The sequence below is a fragment of the Pelodiscus sinensis genome, chromosome 18 (genome assembly GCF_049634645.1).
Source record: "Pelodiscus sinensis isolate JC-2024 chromosome 18, ASM4963464v1, whole genome shotgun sequence".
Taxonomy (NCBI): domain Eukaryota; kingdom Metazoa; phylum Chordata; order Testudines; family Trionychidae; genus Pelodiscus; species Pelodiscus sinensis.
This window is the reverse complement of record NC_134728.1, coordinates 1,810,242-1,824,052: the sequence shown is the minus strand read 5'-3', so window position 1 is coordinate 1,824,052 and position 13,811 is coordinate 1,810,242. Positions and strand designations below refer to the sequence as shown.

At 63.6% G+C, this 13,811-nt stretch overlaps 1 protein-coding gene and 1 long non-coding RNA gene across 7 annotated transcripts in view; one reads left to right on the top strand and one right to left on the bottom strand.

Annotated features, from left to right (window-relative positions):
• Positions 1-13,811, bottom strand: part of LOC142818814 (uncharacterized) — a 32,500-nt gene that overhangs the window by 12,122 nt on the left and 6,567 nt on the right. The gene's annotated exons all lie outside the window — the stretch shown is intronic.
• Positions 1-13,811, top strand: part of LOC102459969 (bactericidal permeability-increasing protein) — a 31,391-nt gene that overhangs the window by 12,000 nt on the left and 5,580 nt on the right. For 4 of the 6 annotated variants that reach the window (XR_012896461.1, XM_075900871.1, XM_075900872.1 and 1 more), the window contains exons 4-12: positions 533-661; positions 1,497-1,652; positions 4,922-4,985; positions 6,459-6,519; positions 6,947-7,038; positions 9,663-9,839; positions 10,355-10,414; positions 10,882-11,049; positions 11,160-11,227. Coding sequence is in view for 5 of the 6 variants with exons in the window: in XM_075900871.1 (XP_075756986.1) it covers positions 533-661; positions 1,497-1,652; positions 4,922-4,985; positions 6,459-6,519; positions 6,947-7,038; positions 9,663-9,839; positions 10,355-10,414; positions 10,882-11,049; positions 11,160-11,227 (975 nt within the window). In the remaining variant the exon portion in view is untranslated. Of the gene's footprint in view, positions 1-532; positions 662-742; positions 1,365-1,496; positions 1,653-4,921; positions 4,986-6,458; positions 6,520-6,946; positions 7,039-9,662; positions 9,840-10,354; positions 10,415-10,881; positions 11,050-11,159; positions 11,228-13,811 lie in introns of those variants that run through there. The other 2 variants (XM_075900874.1, XM_075900873.1) reach the window with 2 other exon arrangements.

The following is a 13,811-nucleotide window of genomic DNA, read 5'->3' as shown; positions in this document are numbered from 1 at the left end:
GGCCAATGAAAGAGTCAGGATGTAGGGCCCTGTCCTCCATGTGAGGGGACAGAGGGTCTGGGCTAGGGGAGCTGAGCTGAGGGGGGAGCAGGGCCAGGGCTGGGGAGACCAGGAGCTGAGGCTGGGGCCGTCCTAGAGAGCCCGGCCCTGACTCTCTAAAGCACGATCTGAGCTCCCCCCCCACTCCCAGGACACAGTTGCAATAAATGGCCCTTTGCCCATGTGGCTAAAAGCAGCGCGGCTCCCCCAGTGCTCACAGTCCTGGCTGACCCCCCCCCCCACGCACACGCTGGCACCCCGCCGTGTGCAGACGTGCGTTCGTACGCGCACCCCGCCACACACACGTGCACGCCGTCTCGGTGCTCTCCGTTTCTCGGAGAGGCTGGGCAGAGGGCAGCCCCCGGAAGCCCGATTCCCGGCCGTGCACTCGGTGGAGCGTGGCGCCGGGGTCCCCGGACGTTCCTCGGGCGTTCAGGGCAGCGCACGGTCCCTGGGCGCTCGGGCTGAGCCGTGTCTGTGGGCTGCTCCGCAGGATCCGGATTCAGGAGCTGCAGCTGAGCGAGTCGTCCCTCAGCTTCTCCGAGGGCACCGGCGTGAGGCTCGTGGTCAGCCACGCCCGCATCCTGCTCAGTGGTGTCTGGCGCGTGATGGCGCTGTTCGTGTAAGGGCCAATCTGCGGCGGGGGCCCCATGCTCCCAGCGAGCGCCGGAGCCAGCTCAGCCCTATTCTTCACCGTAACAGGAGCGGGGGGCCCTGCACGTGGCACCTTCTGGGCTGGGAGGGGACTCTGGGGCGGGCACAGCTCCCGCCGTGGTTACCCTGCCTGGCACGGGGCGGCTCGCAGCCCTACAGGGCCTGATTGCCCAGCTGGGTCAATGGGTCTCAGAAAGCGCAGGCGTCCCCGTAGGGAAGGGAGCAAAGGGTGCAAGCACCAGATGCTGCGGCACTACTCCTGGGAGGCCCCCGTGGCACAGCCTGGGCGCTGTTGCCCGTGCCCGAGCCTTGTGGCAGGAGCATGGCTAGAGAGAAGGGACCCTCCCCGCCCCTCCCCGGTGCCCTTCCTCCCGCCCTGCCCTGGTTCCTGGTGGCTGCACAGGTGCAGGGAGGAGGGGCCGAGGGGGAGGCCTGGCTCCGGGGCATGGAACAGAAGGCAGAGGAGGGAGGGGAGGGGGCTCCGTACTGGAGGACTGGACAGGGGGTGCAGGGTGCAATTCCTTGGGGGGGCAGAGGGCCTCGCAGAAACTGGTGCAGGTGGCAGACTTGTGGGGGAGAGATGGATGGGCCATGGGGCTCCTGCTTCCCCCCCTTAGAGGGAGTCCCTGCAGTACAGAGCACTGCCCGGGCTCTGCTCTCTCCTTCTCCAGGTACAGCTCTGGCTTTGCTCTCCAGGGCTGTCTCCCCGGGGTCTCCCCCCTGCCTCGGGGCCTGTGGCGAGGGCAGACCGAGCCCTGCTGGCCGGCGGGTGCTAACTACCCTGCTCTTTCCTCCCTTCCCAGACCCGACAGTGGCTCCTTCCACGTGAGTGTGAGCGGCCTGTCCCTCTCCGCTGAGCTCGGGGTGAGCAGGGATGACAGCGGCCGGCCCCAGGTGTGGAGCGCCAGCTGCCACTCCACCATCGGGAGGCTGGATGTGAAGTTCCATGGTGGAGCCAGGTGAATTCTGGTTTTCTGAGGCCCGGCCGTCTCCGTCGCGAGGGCCGGTTCCGTCTCCGTCGCGAGGGCCGGTTCCGTCTCCGTCGCGAGGGCCGGTTCCGTCTCCGTCGCGAGGGCCGGTTCCGTCTCCATAGGGAGGCCCGGTTCCGTCTCCGTCGCGAGGGCCGGTTCCATTTCCGTAGCGAGGGCCGGTTCCGTCTCCATAGCGAGGGCCGGTTCCGTCTCTGTCGTGAGGGCCGGTTCTGTCTCCGTCGCGAGGGCCGGTTCCGTCTCCGTCGCGAGGGCCGGTTCCGTCTCCGTCGCGAGGGCCAGTTCCGTCTCCATAGGGAGGCCCGGTTCCGTCTCCGTCGCGAGGGCCGGTTCCATCTCCGTAGTGAGGCCCGTCCGTCTCCGTCGCGAGGGCCGGTTCCGTTTCCGTAGCGAGGGCCGGTTCCGTCTCCATAGCGAGGGCCGGTTCCGTCTCTGTCGCGAGGGCCGGTTCTGTCTCCGTCGTGAGGGCCGGTTCCGTCTCTGTCGCGAGGGCCGGTTCCGTCTCCGTTGTGAGGGCCGGTTCCGTCTCCGTCCGCGAGGGCCGGTTCCGTCTCCGTCGTGAGGGCCGGTTCCGTCTCCATAGTGAGGGCCGGTTCCGTCTCCGTCGCGAGGGCCGGTTCCGTCTCCGTAGCGAGGGCCGGTTCCGTCTCCGTCGCGAGGGCCGGTTCCGTCTCTGTCGCGAGGGCCGGTTCCGTCTCCGTTGTGAGGGCCGGTTCCGTCTCCGTCCGCGAGGGCCGGTTCCGTCTCCGTCGTGAGGGCCGGTTCCATCTCCATAGTGAGGGCCGGTTCCGTCTCCGTCGCGAGGGCCGGTTCCGTCTCCGTAGCGAGGGCCGGTTCCGTCTCCGTCGCGAGGGCCGGTTCCGTCTCTGTCGCGAGGGCCGGTTCCGTCTCCGTCGCGAGGGCCGGTTCGGAGCCGTCTTTTCAGAAGGGGAACTGGGACCGGACCATGTCGCTGATTTTATTACTCTAGGTCAGGGTGTCCTAGTCATTGCTGTGGGGACCAAAGTACATTTTGACTTCCAGGCTGTGGCCAGGCTGGTGAGTTCTGGGGCATCTTAGAACCCACAGGAGGAGAGGCAATTCTTGATTTAGTCCTAAGCACAGGATCTGGTCCCAGATGTGACTGCAACTGGACTGTTTGGTAATCGCGACCGTCATATAACATCCCTGTGGAGGGGAAAACACCACACAGGCCAAAACCCTAGCATTCCATTTCAGAAAGGGGGACTCCGCAAAAGTTAGGAAGCTAGTTACACAGCAAATAAAAGGCACAGTATCAAAAGTGACATCCCTGCAAGCCGCGTGGAAACTTTGTAAAGCCCCTGTAACAGAGGCGCACCACAAATGTATCCCCCACATTTAAAAAAAACATAGTAAGAGAACCAAAAAGTGCCACCGTGGCTAAACGACAAAGCAAGAGAAGCAGTGAGTGGCAAAAAGGCAATGTTTCAAAAGTGGACGTTAAATTCTAGTGAGGAAAATAGAAAGGAGCATAAACTCCAGCAGGTAGGGCTGCCAGGTGTCCGGTATTGAACCAGACAGTCTGGTATTTTCGCCTCCTGTTCGGTAAAAAAATTTACCGAATTTACCGAATCTAAAAGGTCTGGTACTTTCTGATTTTTTCCCAGCCAGGAGGTGAAAATGCCGAGCTGTCCAGCTCAATATAGAGACAGCCTGGCAACCCCAGTGCTTACCATGTTCCCTAGGGGAGCTGTCCGGCACAGCGCAGGGAGGCAAGATGGCGAGCGGCCGCTGGCAGCCTGTTAGGGCCCAAAAGCCTCACCACATGGTTTTTAAAGGGGTCACGGGGGGTTTTTTGTTTGTTTTTTTGCTTAACTCTCGGGGTTCTTTTTTTCTTGCTCAACCAACTTTTTCCTGGCGTGCTTTTTTGTTGTTGTTGTTCGGTATTTTTTCTGAAACCATCTGGTAACCCTACAGCAGGTGAAGTGTAAAAATATGAGGAAGGCCAAAAAAGAATGTGAAGAACAGCAAGACAAACACTCAAAAAGCAATAGCGCTGGTTTTTTAAGTCCACCAGAAGCAGGAAGCCGGTTAAACAACCAATGGGGCCACTGGACGATCAAGATGCCAAAGGAGCACTCCAGTGTGAGAAGGCCATTTCTTGCAGAGAAACTAAACAGAATTTCTGCGTCAGTCTTCATGGCTGTAAGGGAAGAGTCCCAAACCTGAGCCATTCTTTTAGGTGACAGATCTGAGGAATTGTCCCAGATTGAGGTGTCCTGAGAGGAGATTTTGGAACGAATCGATAAACGTAACAGTAACAAGTCACCAGGGCCAGGTGACATCCACCCGAAGGAGCTCAGATGTGAAATTGCAGAACTACAAACTGTGGTTTCTAACCTATCTCTTACACCAGCCTGTGACGTAGTGGGGCGTGCTGTCTGCGCTGTAATCCAGTGTGCTATGGGGGTGCCTTGCTGGTTGCTGGGCTTGGGCAGTGAGTGACCTCCACTGGTGGCTGTTTCTAGCAGGACCCAGCAGGACAGCAGATGAGTCACTAGACAAAGGTCTCACAACCTGCCCAACAGGTCGCCTCCCAGGGAGAGAGACAAAGGGAGGAAGGCAGAGACCAACCCCTGTCTGGGGGGCAGGGCTGGAAGAGAGTCAGTTTCTGTCTGGTATCATGGAGGAGACAGCCTAGGGAAAGGGGCTGGGATTTAGGGGCCCAGTCTCCCCCATCTCAAGGGGGGCTGAGGCATCCTAGGCCTGCCCTGGAACCAGATTCCATCTGTGCTGTGCTGTATCCTGGAGAAGCAATAAACTCCCTCTGTTCTACTGGCTGGGGGAGTCTGTTCGTGCCACTATGGGGGTGAAGGAGTCGGGGGAACCCCAACGTGCCACCACACAGCCTCTGTACCAAGTGACAGAGAGATAGCTAATGCGATGCCAACTTTGAAAAAGGGCTCCCTGCATTTACAGGCTGGTTCATACCAGGCAAACTGGTTGAAACTACAGGAAAGAACAGACTTGTCAGATGAGTGGGGGCAGGTCAGTACCCGAGAGCGGTGGTTTCGGGCTCTCTGCACACGCAGGAACATGCCCTTGCGCTCGACAGTGACTGGGGGGCGGTGGAGTTTCATGCCGGGCTTGGAAGCGGTCGAGCGGTCAGAGGGGGATTTCCCAGTGCTGCCCGAGAGCGGAGCGTTTCTGGAGCTGGGCCGGCCCCGAGTTCCTTGGCAGCCCCTTCCCCTGACTGTTCTCTCTCCCTCTCCCCACAGCTGGCTCTACAATCTGTTCACGGGGGCGCTCCAAGAACCCCTGCGGCATGAAGTGAATAAGCAGGTGGGCGTTTGCCCAACTGACAGCAGCTCCGCAGCCTTTGCGACCCAGACTTGGGAGCTAGGAGAAGGGTGTGATGGGCAAATGCTGAACAAGCCTTTTCCTCCCGGGCCTTTCCCACCGAGCACTAAACTCAGCCGCTCGTTGCTACTCGGGGAGCTGCTGAGTACGGGGCGCTTTGGAGGGAGCCTGCTCAGCCTGGGTTCTCAGCAGGCTCGCTCCTGCACTGTCAGCGCCGCGGCCCAGACCTTCCTCGCTTGAGCGAAAGGAGAAACTCCACTCACTGGCAGCAGCAGTAGGCTGTTATCCACTCGTGGAACACGCTCCTAGTGGGAGACGTTGGCCATTTTGTTACTCTTACCTTATTGTGCCAGTGCAGGTCACTTCAGGCCTCCTGCCTAATGTACCTGGGACACAGGGCAAAATATGGGTCCAATACCATCTCTGCGTCATCCTGGACACCCCTGCATCCTGGGGCAGGGGAGAGTAGCTCCTGGGTGGAGATTGTATCAGTGTTTGTATTTGAAACCCAGCTCAGATCCACAGCCATTCTGTTGGAAGAAAGAAAGAAAGAAAGAAAGAAAGAAAGAAAGAAAGAAAGAAAGAAAGAAAGAAAGAAAGAAAGAGGGGGATGGAGGAAAGGAAGAAAGAGGGGGATGAAGGAAGGAAGGAAGAGAGGAAGGAAGAGGGGGACGGAGGAAGGAAGGAAGAGGGGGACGGAGGAAGGAAGGAAGAGAGGAAGAGAGGAAGGAAGAGGGGGACGGAGGAAAGGAAGAAAGAGGGGGAGGAAGGAAGGAAGGAAGAGAGGAAGGAAGAGGGGGACGGAGGAAGGAAGGAAGAGGGGGACGGAGGAAGGAAGGAAGGAAGAGAGGAAGGAAGAGGGGGACGGAGGAAAGGAAGAAAGAGGGGGAGGAAGGAAGGAAGAGAGGAAGGAAGAGGGGGACGGAGGAAGGAAGGAAGAGGGGGACGGAGGAAGGAAGGAAGGAAGAGAGGAAGGAAGAGGGGGACGGAGGAAGGAAGGAAGAGGGGGACGGAGGAAGGAAGGAAGAGAGGAAGGAAGAGGGGGACGGAGGAAGGAAGGAAGAGAGGAAGGAAGAGGGGGACGGAGGAAGGAAGGAAGGAAAAGAGGAAGGAAGAGGGGGATGGAGGGAAGGAAGGAAGAGAGGAAGGAAGAGGGGGACGGAGGAAGGAAGGAAGGAAAAGAGGAAGGAAGAGGGGGATGAAGGAAGGAAGGAAGAGAGGAAGGAAGAGGGGGGTGGAGGGAAGGAAGGAAGGAAAAGAGGAAGGAAGAGGGGAATGGAGGAAGGAAGGGAGGAAATCAAAGAGGAGATGACTATAAAGTAGGTCCATACCCTCCTCGTTCACCTTATGGCTGATCCTGCTTTGCTCCCCCATCCCCCACAAGAGCCCCTGGCCTACACTTTCCTCTGGGAGAGAGTTTCTGAATCTGTAACGCTCTTCCCTTCTTCCGCCCAGCTCTGCCTGGGGCTCAGGAAAGGGGTCAGCGATCTGGAGCGCGCCCTGAAGATCATGCCAGGTAGGAACCGGGCGACCCATGGCGGTGTGAGGGGAGAGGGGCTGCGCAGCAGGACAGGAGCAGACAGCAGGGCCGCCCGGGGAGGGGGGCAAGTGGGGCAATTTGCCCCGGGCCCCACAGGGCCCCCCACGAGAATGCCTGAAGTCTGAGATCTGAGACAGGGAGTGCCAGGAAGGGGCCCCCAAAATGGCTTTGCCCCAGGCCCCCTGAATCCTCCGGCCAGCCCTGGTAGACAGCTCAGGCTGACTCTGGGCCGAGACCTAGACTGAGCCCGGGCTGGGGGTCAGCTCAGCCGGTGACGAAGAAGAAATGAAAAGAGACCGGCTGGTCCCCCAGGGCCGCGGGGGCCGGCTCAGCCGAGCGTCGGGACGGGGCGGGAGGGGCAGCGCTTCGGGGCGTGCTGAAGGGTTTTCTGGCTTCTCCGCAGTCACAGCCCAGCTCGACCCCTTCGCTGCCTTTGACTACTCCTTGGTCAGCAAGCCGATGATTGCCAGGGACCATGGGGACATGGACCTGAAGGTACAGGAGCCGGGCCAGCCACCCCCCGGGGATAGGGCCCTGGCTGTCTTCCAGCCCAGACTGGCCGGGAGCAGGACACCTGCCAAGCAGGAGAGCAAGCTGCCTGGGCAGAGAGCAGCCGCGACGTTAGTCAAGGGAAAATCTGGTCTTGGCAGCAAAGGGGACAATCTCTAAATCTGCAGAGAGCGCAATCCCCCTGGCTGGGCGCCGCGCCTCTAGGCATGGGGGGGGCAGAGCTGTCAGTGTGGCTTGCCCCTCCATGGACCCAGTTAGGCGCCGTCACTCACCATTGGGGAGGATTGCCTGGCCCTGGAGTGGTGGCGTCTGTAGCGTCCAGCTTGTCTCAGGCATCCCCTGATGCCTTCATCCATTCTTACAGGCCCGATGGACCTTAGCGAGAACGGCCTAGAGAGGACACTTCTAAAGTTGGTGGAGGATACCACCTGGGAGGGGCTGCGAGTGCGTTGGAGGAGAGGGTCATCATTCAACTGATCGGGACGCACTGGAGAAGTGCTCTCAGGAAAATAGGATGAAGTTTATAAGGACATTTGCAAAGGGCTCCACTTAGGGAGGTGCAATCCGTGTCACAAACAGGCTGTGTCTACACTGGCCACTTATTCTGGAAAATCAGCTGCTTTTCCAGAATAACTTGCCAGCTGTCTACACTGGCCCCTTGAATTTCCGGAAGAGCACTGACGATCTACTGTAAAATCATCAGTGGTTTTTCGGAAATACTATGCTGCTCCCGTTCGGGCAAAAGTCCTTTTCCGGAAAACTGTTCTGGAAAAGGGCCAGTGTAGACAGCACAGATTTCCGTTTTAAGCATTTCCGGAAAAGGGTGCCAGTGTAGACGTAGCCATACAGAATGGGAAGGAGTCCTGCAGAAAGGGATCTAGGGGTCAGAGGGGACCTCAAGCTAAATAGGAGTCAACAGGGCACGAATCTGGGATGCACTGACAGGTGTGTTGTGAGCGAGACGCGAGGAGTCCTTCTTCCGCTCTGCTCCACTGATTAGGCCTCAGCTGGAGTCTTGTGTCCAGTTCTGGGCACCACATTTCAAGAACGAAGTGGAGAAATTGGAGAGGGTCCAGAGAAGAGCAACACAAATAATGACATGAGCTATGAGGCAAGGCTGAAGGAATTGGGTTTGTTTAGAGAAGAGAAGATGGAGAGGGGACACGAGAGCAGCTTTCGAGTACAGGCAGTCCCCAGGTTACGTACAAGACAGGGACTGTAGGTTTGTTCTTAAGTTGAATTTGTATGTAAGTCGGAACTGGCGTCCAGATTCAGCTGCTGCTGAAACTGACCAGCGCTGACTACAGGAAGCCCGAGGCAGAGTTGCTCTGCCCCAGGCTTCCTGGAATCAGCCGTTGATCAGTTTCAACAGCGGCTGAATTTGGACGCCTGGGACAGAGCAGCTGGGGCGCTGCTGGGTAGGTCTCCACAGCGCCGCACCTCAGCACTGCGGGGACCAACCTGGCAGCACCCCAGCTGCTCTACCCCAGGTGTCCCCAAGTCAGCCACTGCTGAAACTGATCAACGGCTGATTCCAGGAAGCCCGGGGCAGAGCAACTCTGCCTCGGGCTTCCTGTAGTCAGCGCTGGTCAGTTTCAGCAGCGGCTGACTTGGGGACGCCTGGGGCAGAACAGCTGGGGTGCTGCCGGGTTGGTCCAGTAGCACCGAGGAGCAGCGCTACGGGACCAACCTGGCAGTGCCCCAGCTGCTCTACCCCAGGCATCAGCGAGAAAAGCCTGGTCTGCTGGGGGGGGGTGCACCCCCCCAGCAGACCAGGGAGACACGGGTGGCGGGACCGCCGAGACGCGCCGCGGTCCTGCCCGCATCCTCCGCGGCTTTGCTCCTCATCTCCCTGGTCTGCTGTGGGGCACTCCCCCCCAGCAGACCAGGGAGACGCGGAGCAGCTTTTCTCACCCTGGAGGACGCGGGCGGCGGGACCGCAGCGCATGTGGGCGTCCCGCCGCTCGTGTCCTCCGGGGCGAGAAAAGCCCCGTTCGTAACTGACATAAGTCGGATCCGCGTAACTCGGGGACTGCCTGTACCTAAAAGGGTGTCACAGGGAGGGGGGAGAAAAATTGTTCCCCTTGGCCTTTGAGAACAGGACAAGAAGCAAGGGGCTGAATTGCAGCCAGGGAGGTTCAGGATGGACATTAGGAGAAACTTCCTGCCTGTCAGGGTGGTGAAACGCTGGGATAAATTGCCTGGGGGGTTGTGGAATCCCCATCCATTGAGAGCAGGTTGGACACACACCTGTCAGGGATGGTCTGGATGGTGCTTGGTCCTGCCGGGAGGGCGGGGACTGGACTCGATGACTCCAAAGTCCCTTCCACTTCTGGTGTTCTGTGGTTCTAGAGCATCTGCTCTCCCGTCTGGCCAGACCCGAGTGCCCTGCTGTGCCCCTGCACTGAGCCACTCTGCTCTTCTGCCCTGTCACGTGCTGGGAGAGCCAGGCTGGGGCTTGGCACATGCGGCTGACTCCCAAATCCGCATCACTGACCAGCATGTCCCGTGATTCTCTCCTGTGCTGCCCGCCCAGCCCCAGGCCTGCCCCAGCTGTCGGCCCGTGCTCTGGGGCGCAGCACCCACCCTGCCCTCTCTCCGTCCCCCAGGGCGAGTTCTATGGCGTGGGCAAACACACTGAGAGCCCCTTCTCCCCCGCCCCCTTCCTGCTGCCGGACGAGGGGGACCGCATGCTGCTTCTTGGCCTCTCTGAGTTCTCGGCCAACTCGGCTGCCTTCGTCTACTTCACCGCAGGGGCCTTGCGGAAGAAGCTCACGGACAGCATGGTACCGGGCCGGGGCGCCCGCGGCGGGGCGAGGGAGGGCGACCCTGCGTCCTGGGCTCAAGCAGACGGAGCCCCGCAGGCCAAAGGGCCCCCCGCCCTGTCCTCCCTGGCTAGTGTGACGAGGGCTCCCCACAGGCCGTTCCTGAGCGCTGCACCCAGGCCTGCGGCCGTAGGATTTCAGTGCGGGCTGGCGGGGGGCTGTTGATCTACAGGGCGGGTACAGCCCCAACGCCAGCGTGGCCCAGCCCTGCCCCGGAGGGCCCCGCAAGGCTGCCGCATGTCCAGGTCCCTCCCTCGTTGGAGGGCGCTGGCCCAGGAAAGCAGAGTGGGTCTCAGAGCAGGCTGCCAGCTTGGGCTCCGGATGTTGGGGGGTTTTTGCATCTCAGAGGCGGTGGCAAAGGGGAGGGAGAGCCACGCAGCCCGCAGGCAGCCTTCCCCGCCGGCCCCCCGGGGCAATGGCTCAGGCCCTGGGGTGCGCTCCCCAGCAACCTGGTGTCCCCCGTGTTTGTGCTGCAGATCCCAAAGCGCTCCCCCATCCGGCTGAACACGCGCAGCTTGGGGCTCTTCTGCCCACAGGTGAGTCAGCCTGGCGCACCGCATGGCCACTGCTGGATCTGGGCCAAACCCCGCCCTGGCCTGGCGCCGGGGCCACGTCCCTGGGCTCCCCCGTGACGGACCGGCGCACACCTCCCCTCCAGGGGCCCTGCAGGGGGTTCCCAGAGCGCGCATCACGGCTCTTCGCCAGCCCTCGGGAAGCTCAGCCCCCCGCAGGCCAAGGGGCAGGGGAAGGAGGGGGGCTGGTGCCATGCGCTCCCGGGGTGGGGGGTCAGGATCATGCCCACGTGGGGGGGGTTCCTCTGCCCCTGGACGGGTCAGATCACGCCCTGCCAGGGACGTGTGCTCCTGGGGGGGGTCCCTGTGGACATCGAGGGGGCTGGGGCCAGGCTGCGCGCTCTGGGGGAGGCTGGTGTCCCGGAGGCTCAGGGATCAGCGCTGGCTGTTTCTGTCCCTGTCCCGGGCCGCTCTGCCTCGCCCTGGCTCAGCTGAAGAGGCTCTACCCCGGCCTGCCCATGGAGCTGCACCTGTCTGCCCGCAAGCAGCCGCTGCTGACCTGCCGCCCAGGCAGCCTGGCCCTGGCCCTGGCCGGCGCCGCCGAGGCCTTCGTAGTCCTGCCGAACGCCACCCTGGCCTCGGCCTTCCTGCTGCACCTGGTAAGTGCTGGGGGGGCCGGGATCCGGGGCAGGGGGGGACTCGCGCGGGCTCAGCGCCAGGCATCGCTGCCGGCTGCAAGGCTCCACGTGACAGCTGGCTCTGTTGGCAGGACGCCAGCCTGGCGGGGCAGCTGCACCTCGACTCGGCCAAGGCCGGGGGCTCCGTAGCTCTGAGCAGGTGAGTCTGGGGCTTGTCTGGAGCCTCCCCCCGTCCCCAAACGCCCCCTCCAGCCCTTCCCGGCCGGCCGGCCCAGCCAGATCGTACCCCCTGGGCTTAGAGCCCCGCTCTGGGACCTCACATCCCAGCGGGACAGTCTGGCCCCAGGGGTGTCTGTCTCTGCCGTGGGGCTCCCCGCCACCCCCGCGCCCACCGGGACAGAGAAACCCAACCCAGAGCCCTCCCAGCGCGCTGTGTCTCCTGAGGTCACCCCCCCTCGGGGCCCGGCCTGGCTCCAGGGGACACCGTGAGCCCCCTTCCTTGGGGCCCGGCCTGGCCCCAGGGGATACCATGAGCCCCCTTCCTCGGGGCCCAGCCTGGCTCCAGGGGACACCGTGAGCCCCCTTCCTTGGGGCCCGGCCTAGCTCCAGGGGACACCATGAGCCCCCCCTTCCTCGGGGCCCAGCCTGGCTCCAGGGGACACCATGAGCCCCCCCTTCCTCGGGGCCCAGCCTGGCTCCAGGGGACACCGTGAGCCCCCTTCCTTGGGGTCCGGCCTGGCCCCAGGGGATACCGTGAGCCCCCCCTTCCTCGGGGCCCGGCCTGGCTCCAGGGGACACCGTGAGCCCCCCCTTCCTCGGGGCCCGGCCTGGCCCCAGGGGATACCGTGAGCCCCCCCTTCCTTGGGGCCCGGCCTGGCCCCAGGGGATACCATGAGCCCCCTTCCTCGGGGCCCAGCCTGGCCCCAGGGGATACCGTGAGCCCCCCCCTTCCTCGGGGCCCGGCCTAGCTCCAGGGGACACCGTGAGCCCCCCTTCCTTGGGGCCCGGCCTGGCTCCAGGGGACACCATAAGCCCCCCCTTCCTCGGGGCCCGGCCTGGCTCCAGGGGACACCGTGAGCCCCCTTCCTTGGGGCCCAGCCTGGCCCCAGGGGATACCATGAGCCCCCTTCCTCGGGGCCCAGCCTGGCCCCAGGGGATACCGTGAGCCCCCCCTTCCTTGGGGCCCAGCCTGGCCCCAGGGGATACCATGAGCCCCCTTCCTTGGGGCCCAGCCTGGCCCCAGGGGATACCATGAGCCCCCTTCCTCGGGGCCCGGCCTGGCTCCAGGGGATACCATGAGCCCCCTTCCTCGGGGCCCAGCCTGGCTCCAGGGGACACCGTGAGCCCCCTTCCTTGGGGTCCGGCCTGGCCCCAGGGGATACCGTGAGCCCCCCCTTCCTCGGGGCCCGGCCTGGCTCCAGGGGACACCGTGAGCCCCCCCTTCCTCGGGGCCCGGCCTGGCCCCAGGGGATACCGTGAGCCCCCCCTTCCTTGGGGCCCGGCCTGGCCCCAGGGGATACCATGAGCCCCCTTCCTCGGGGCCCAGCCTGGCCCCAGGGGATACCGTGAGCCCCCCCCCTCCTCGGGGCCCGGCCTAGCTCCAGGGGACACCGTGAGCCCCCCTTCCTTGGGGCCCGGCCTGGCTCCAGGGGACACCATAAGCCCCCCCTTCCTCGGGGCCCGGCCTGGCTCCAGGGGACACCGTGAGCCCCCTTCCTTGGGGCCCAGCCTGGCCCCAGGGGATACCATGAGCCCCCTTCCTCGGGGCCCGGCCTGGCTCCAGGGGACACCGTGAGCCCCCCCTTCCTCGGGGCCCGGCCTGGCCCCAGGGGATACCGTGAGCCCCCCCTTCCTTGGGGCCCGGCCTGGCCCCAGGGGATACCATGAGCCCCCTTCCTCGGGGCCCAGCCTGGCCCCAGGGGATACCGTGAGCCCCCCCCCTCCTCGGGGCCCGGCCTAGCTCCAGGGGACACCGTGAGCCCCCCTTCCTTGGGGCCCGGCCTGGCTCCAGGGGACACCATAAGCCCCCCCTTCCTCGGGGCCCGGCCTGGCTCCAGGGGACACCGTGAGCCCCCTTCCTTGGGGCCCAGCCTGGCCCCAGGGGATACCATGAGCCCCCTTCCTCGGGGCCCAGCCTGGCCCCAGGGGATACCGTGAGCCCCCCCTTCCTTGGGGCCTGGCCTGGCCCCAGGGGATACCATGAGCCCCCTTCCTCGGGGCCCAGCCTGGCCCCAGGGGATACCATGAGCTCCCTTCCTCGGGGCCCGGCCTGGCTCCAGGGGATACCGTGAGCCCCCCCTTCCTTGGGGCCCGGCCTGGCCCCAGGGGATACCATGAGCCCCCTTCCTCGGGGCCCAGCCTGGCCCCAGGGGATACCGTGAGCCCCCCCTTCCTTGGGGCCTGGCCTGGCCCCAGGGGATACCATGAGCCCCCTTCCTCGGGGCCCAGCCTGGCCCCAGGGGATACCATGAGCTCCCTTCCTCGGGGCCCGGCCTGGCTCCAGGGGATACCGTGAGCCCCCCCTTCCTTGGGGCCCGGCCTGGCCCCAGGGGATACCATGAGCCCCCTTCCTCGGGGCCCAGCCTGGCCCCAGGGGATACCGTGAGCCCCCCCCCTCCTCGGGGCCCGGCCTAGCTCCAGGGGACACCGTGAGCCCCCCCCTTCCTTGGGGCCCAGCCTGGCTCCAGGGGACACCGTGAGCCCCCCCCTTCCTTGGGGCCCAGCCTGGCTCCAGGGGACACCGTGAGCCCCCCCCTTCCTCGGGGCCCGGCCTGGCTCCAGGG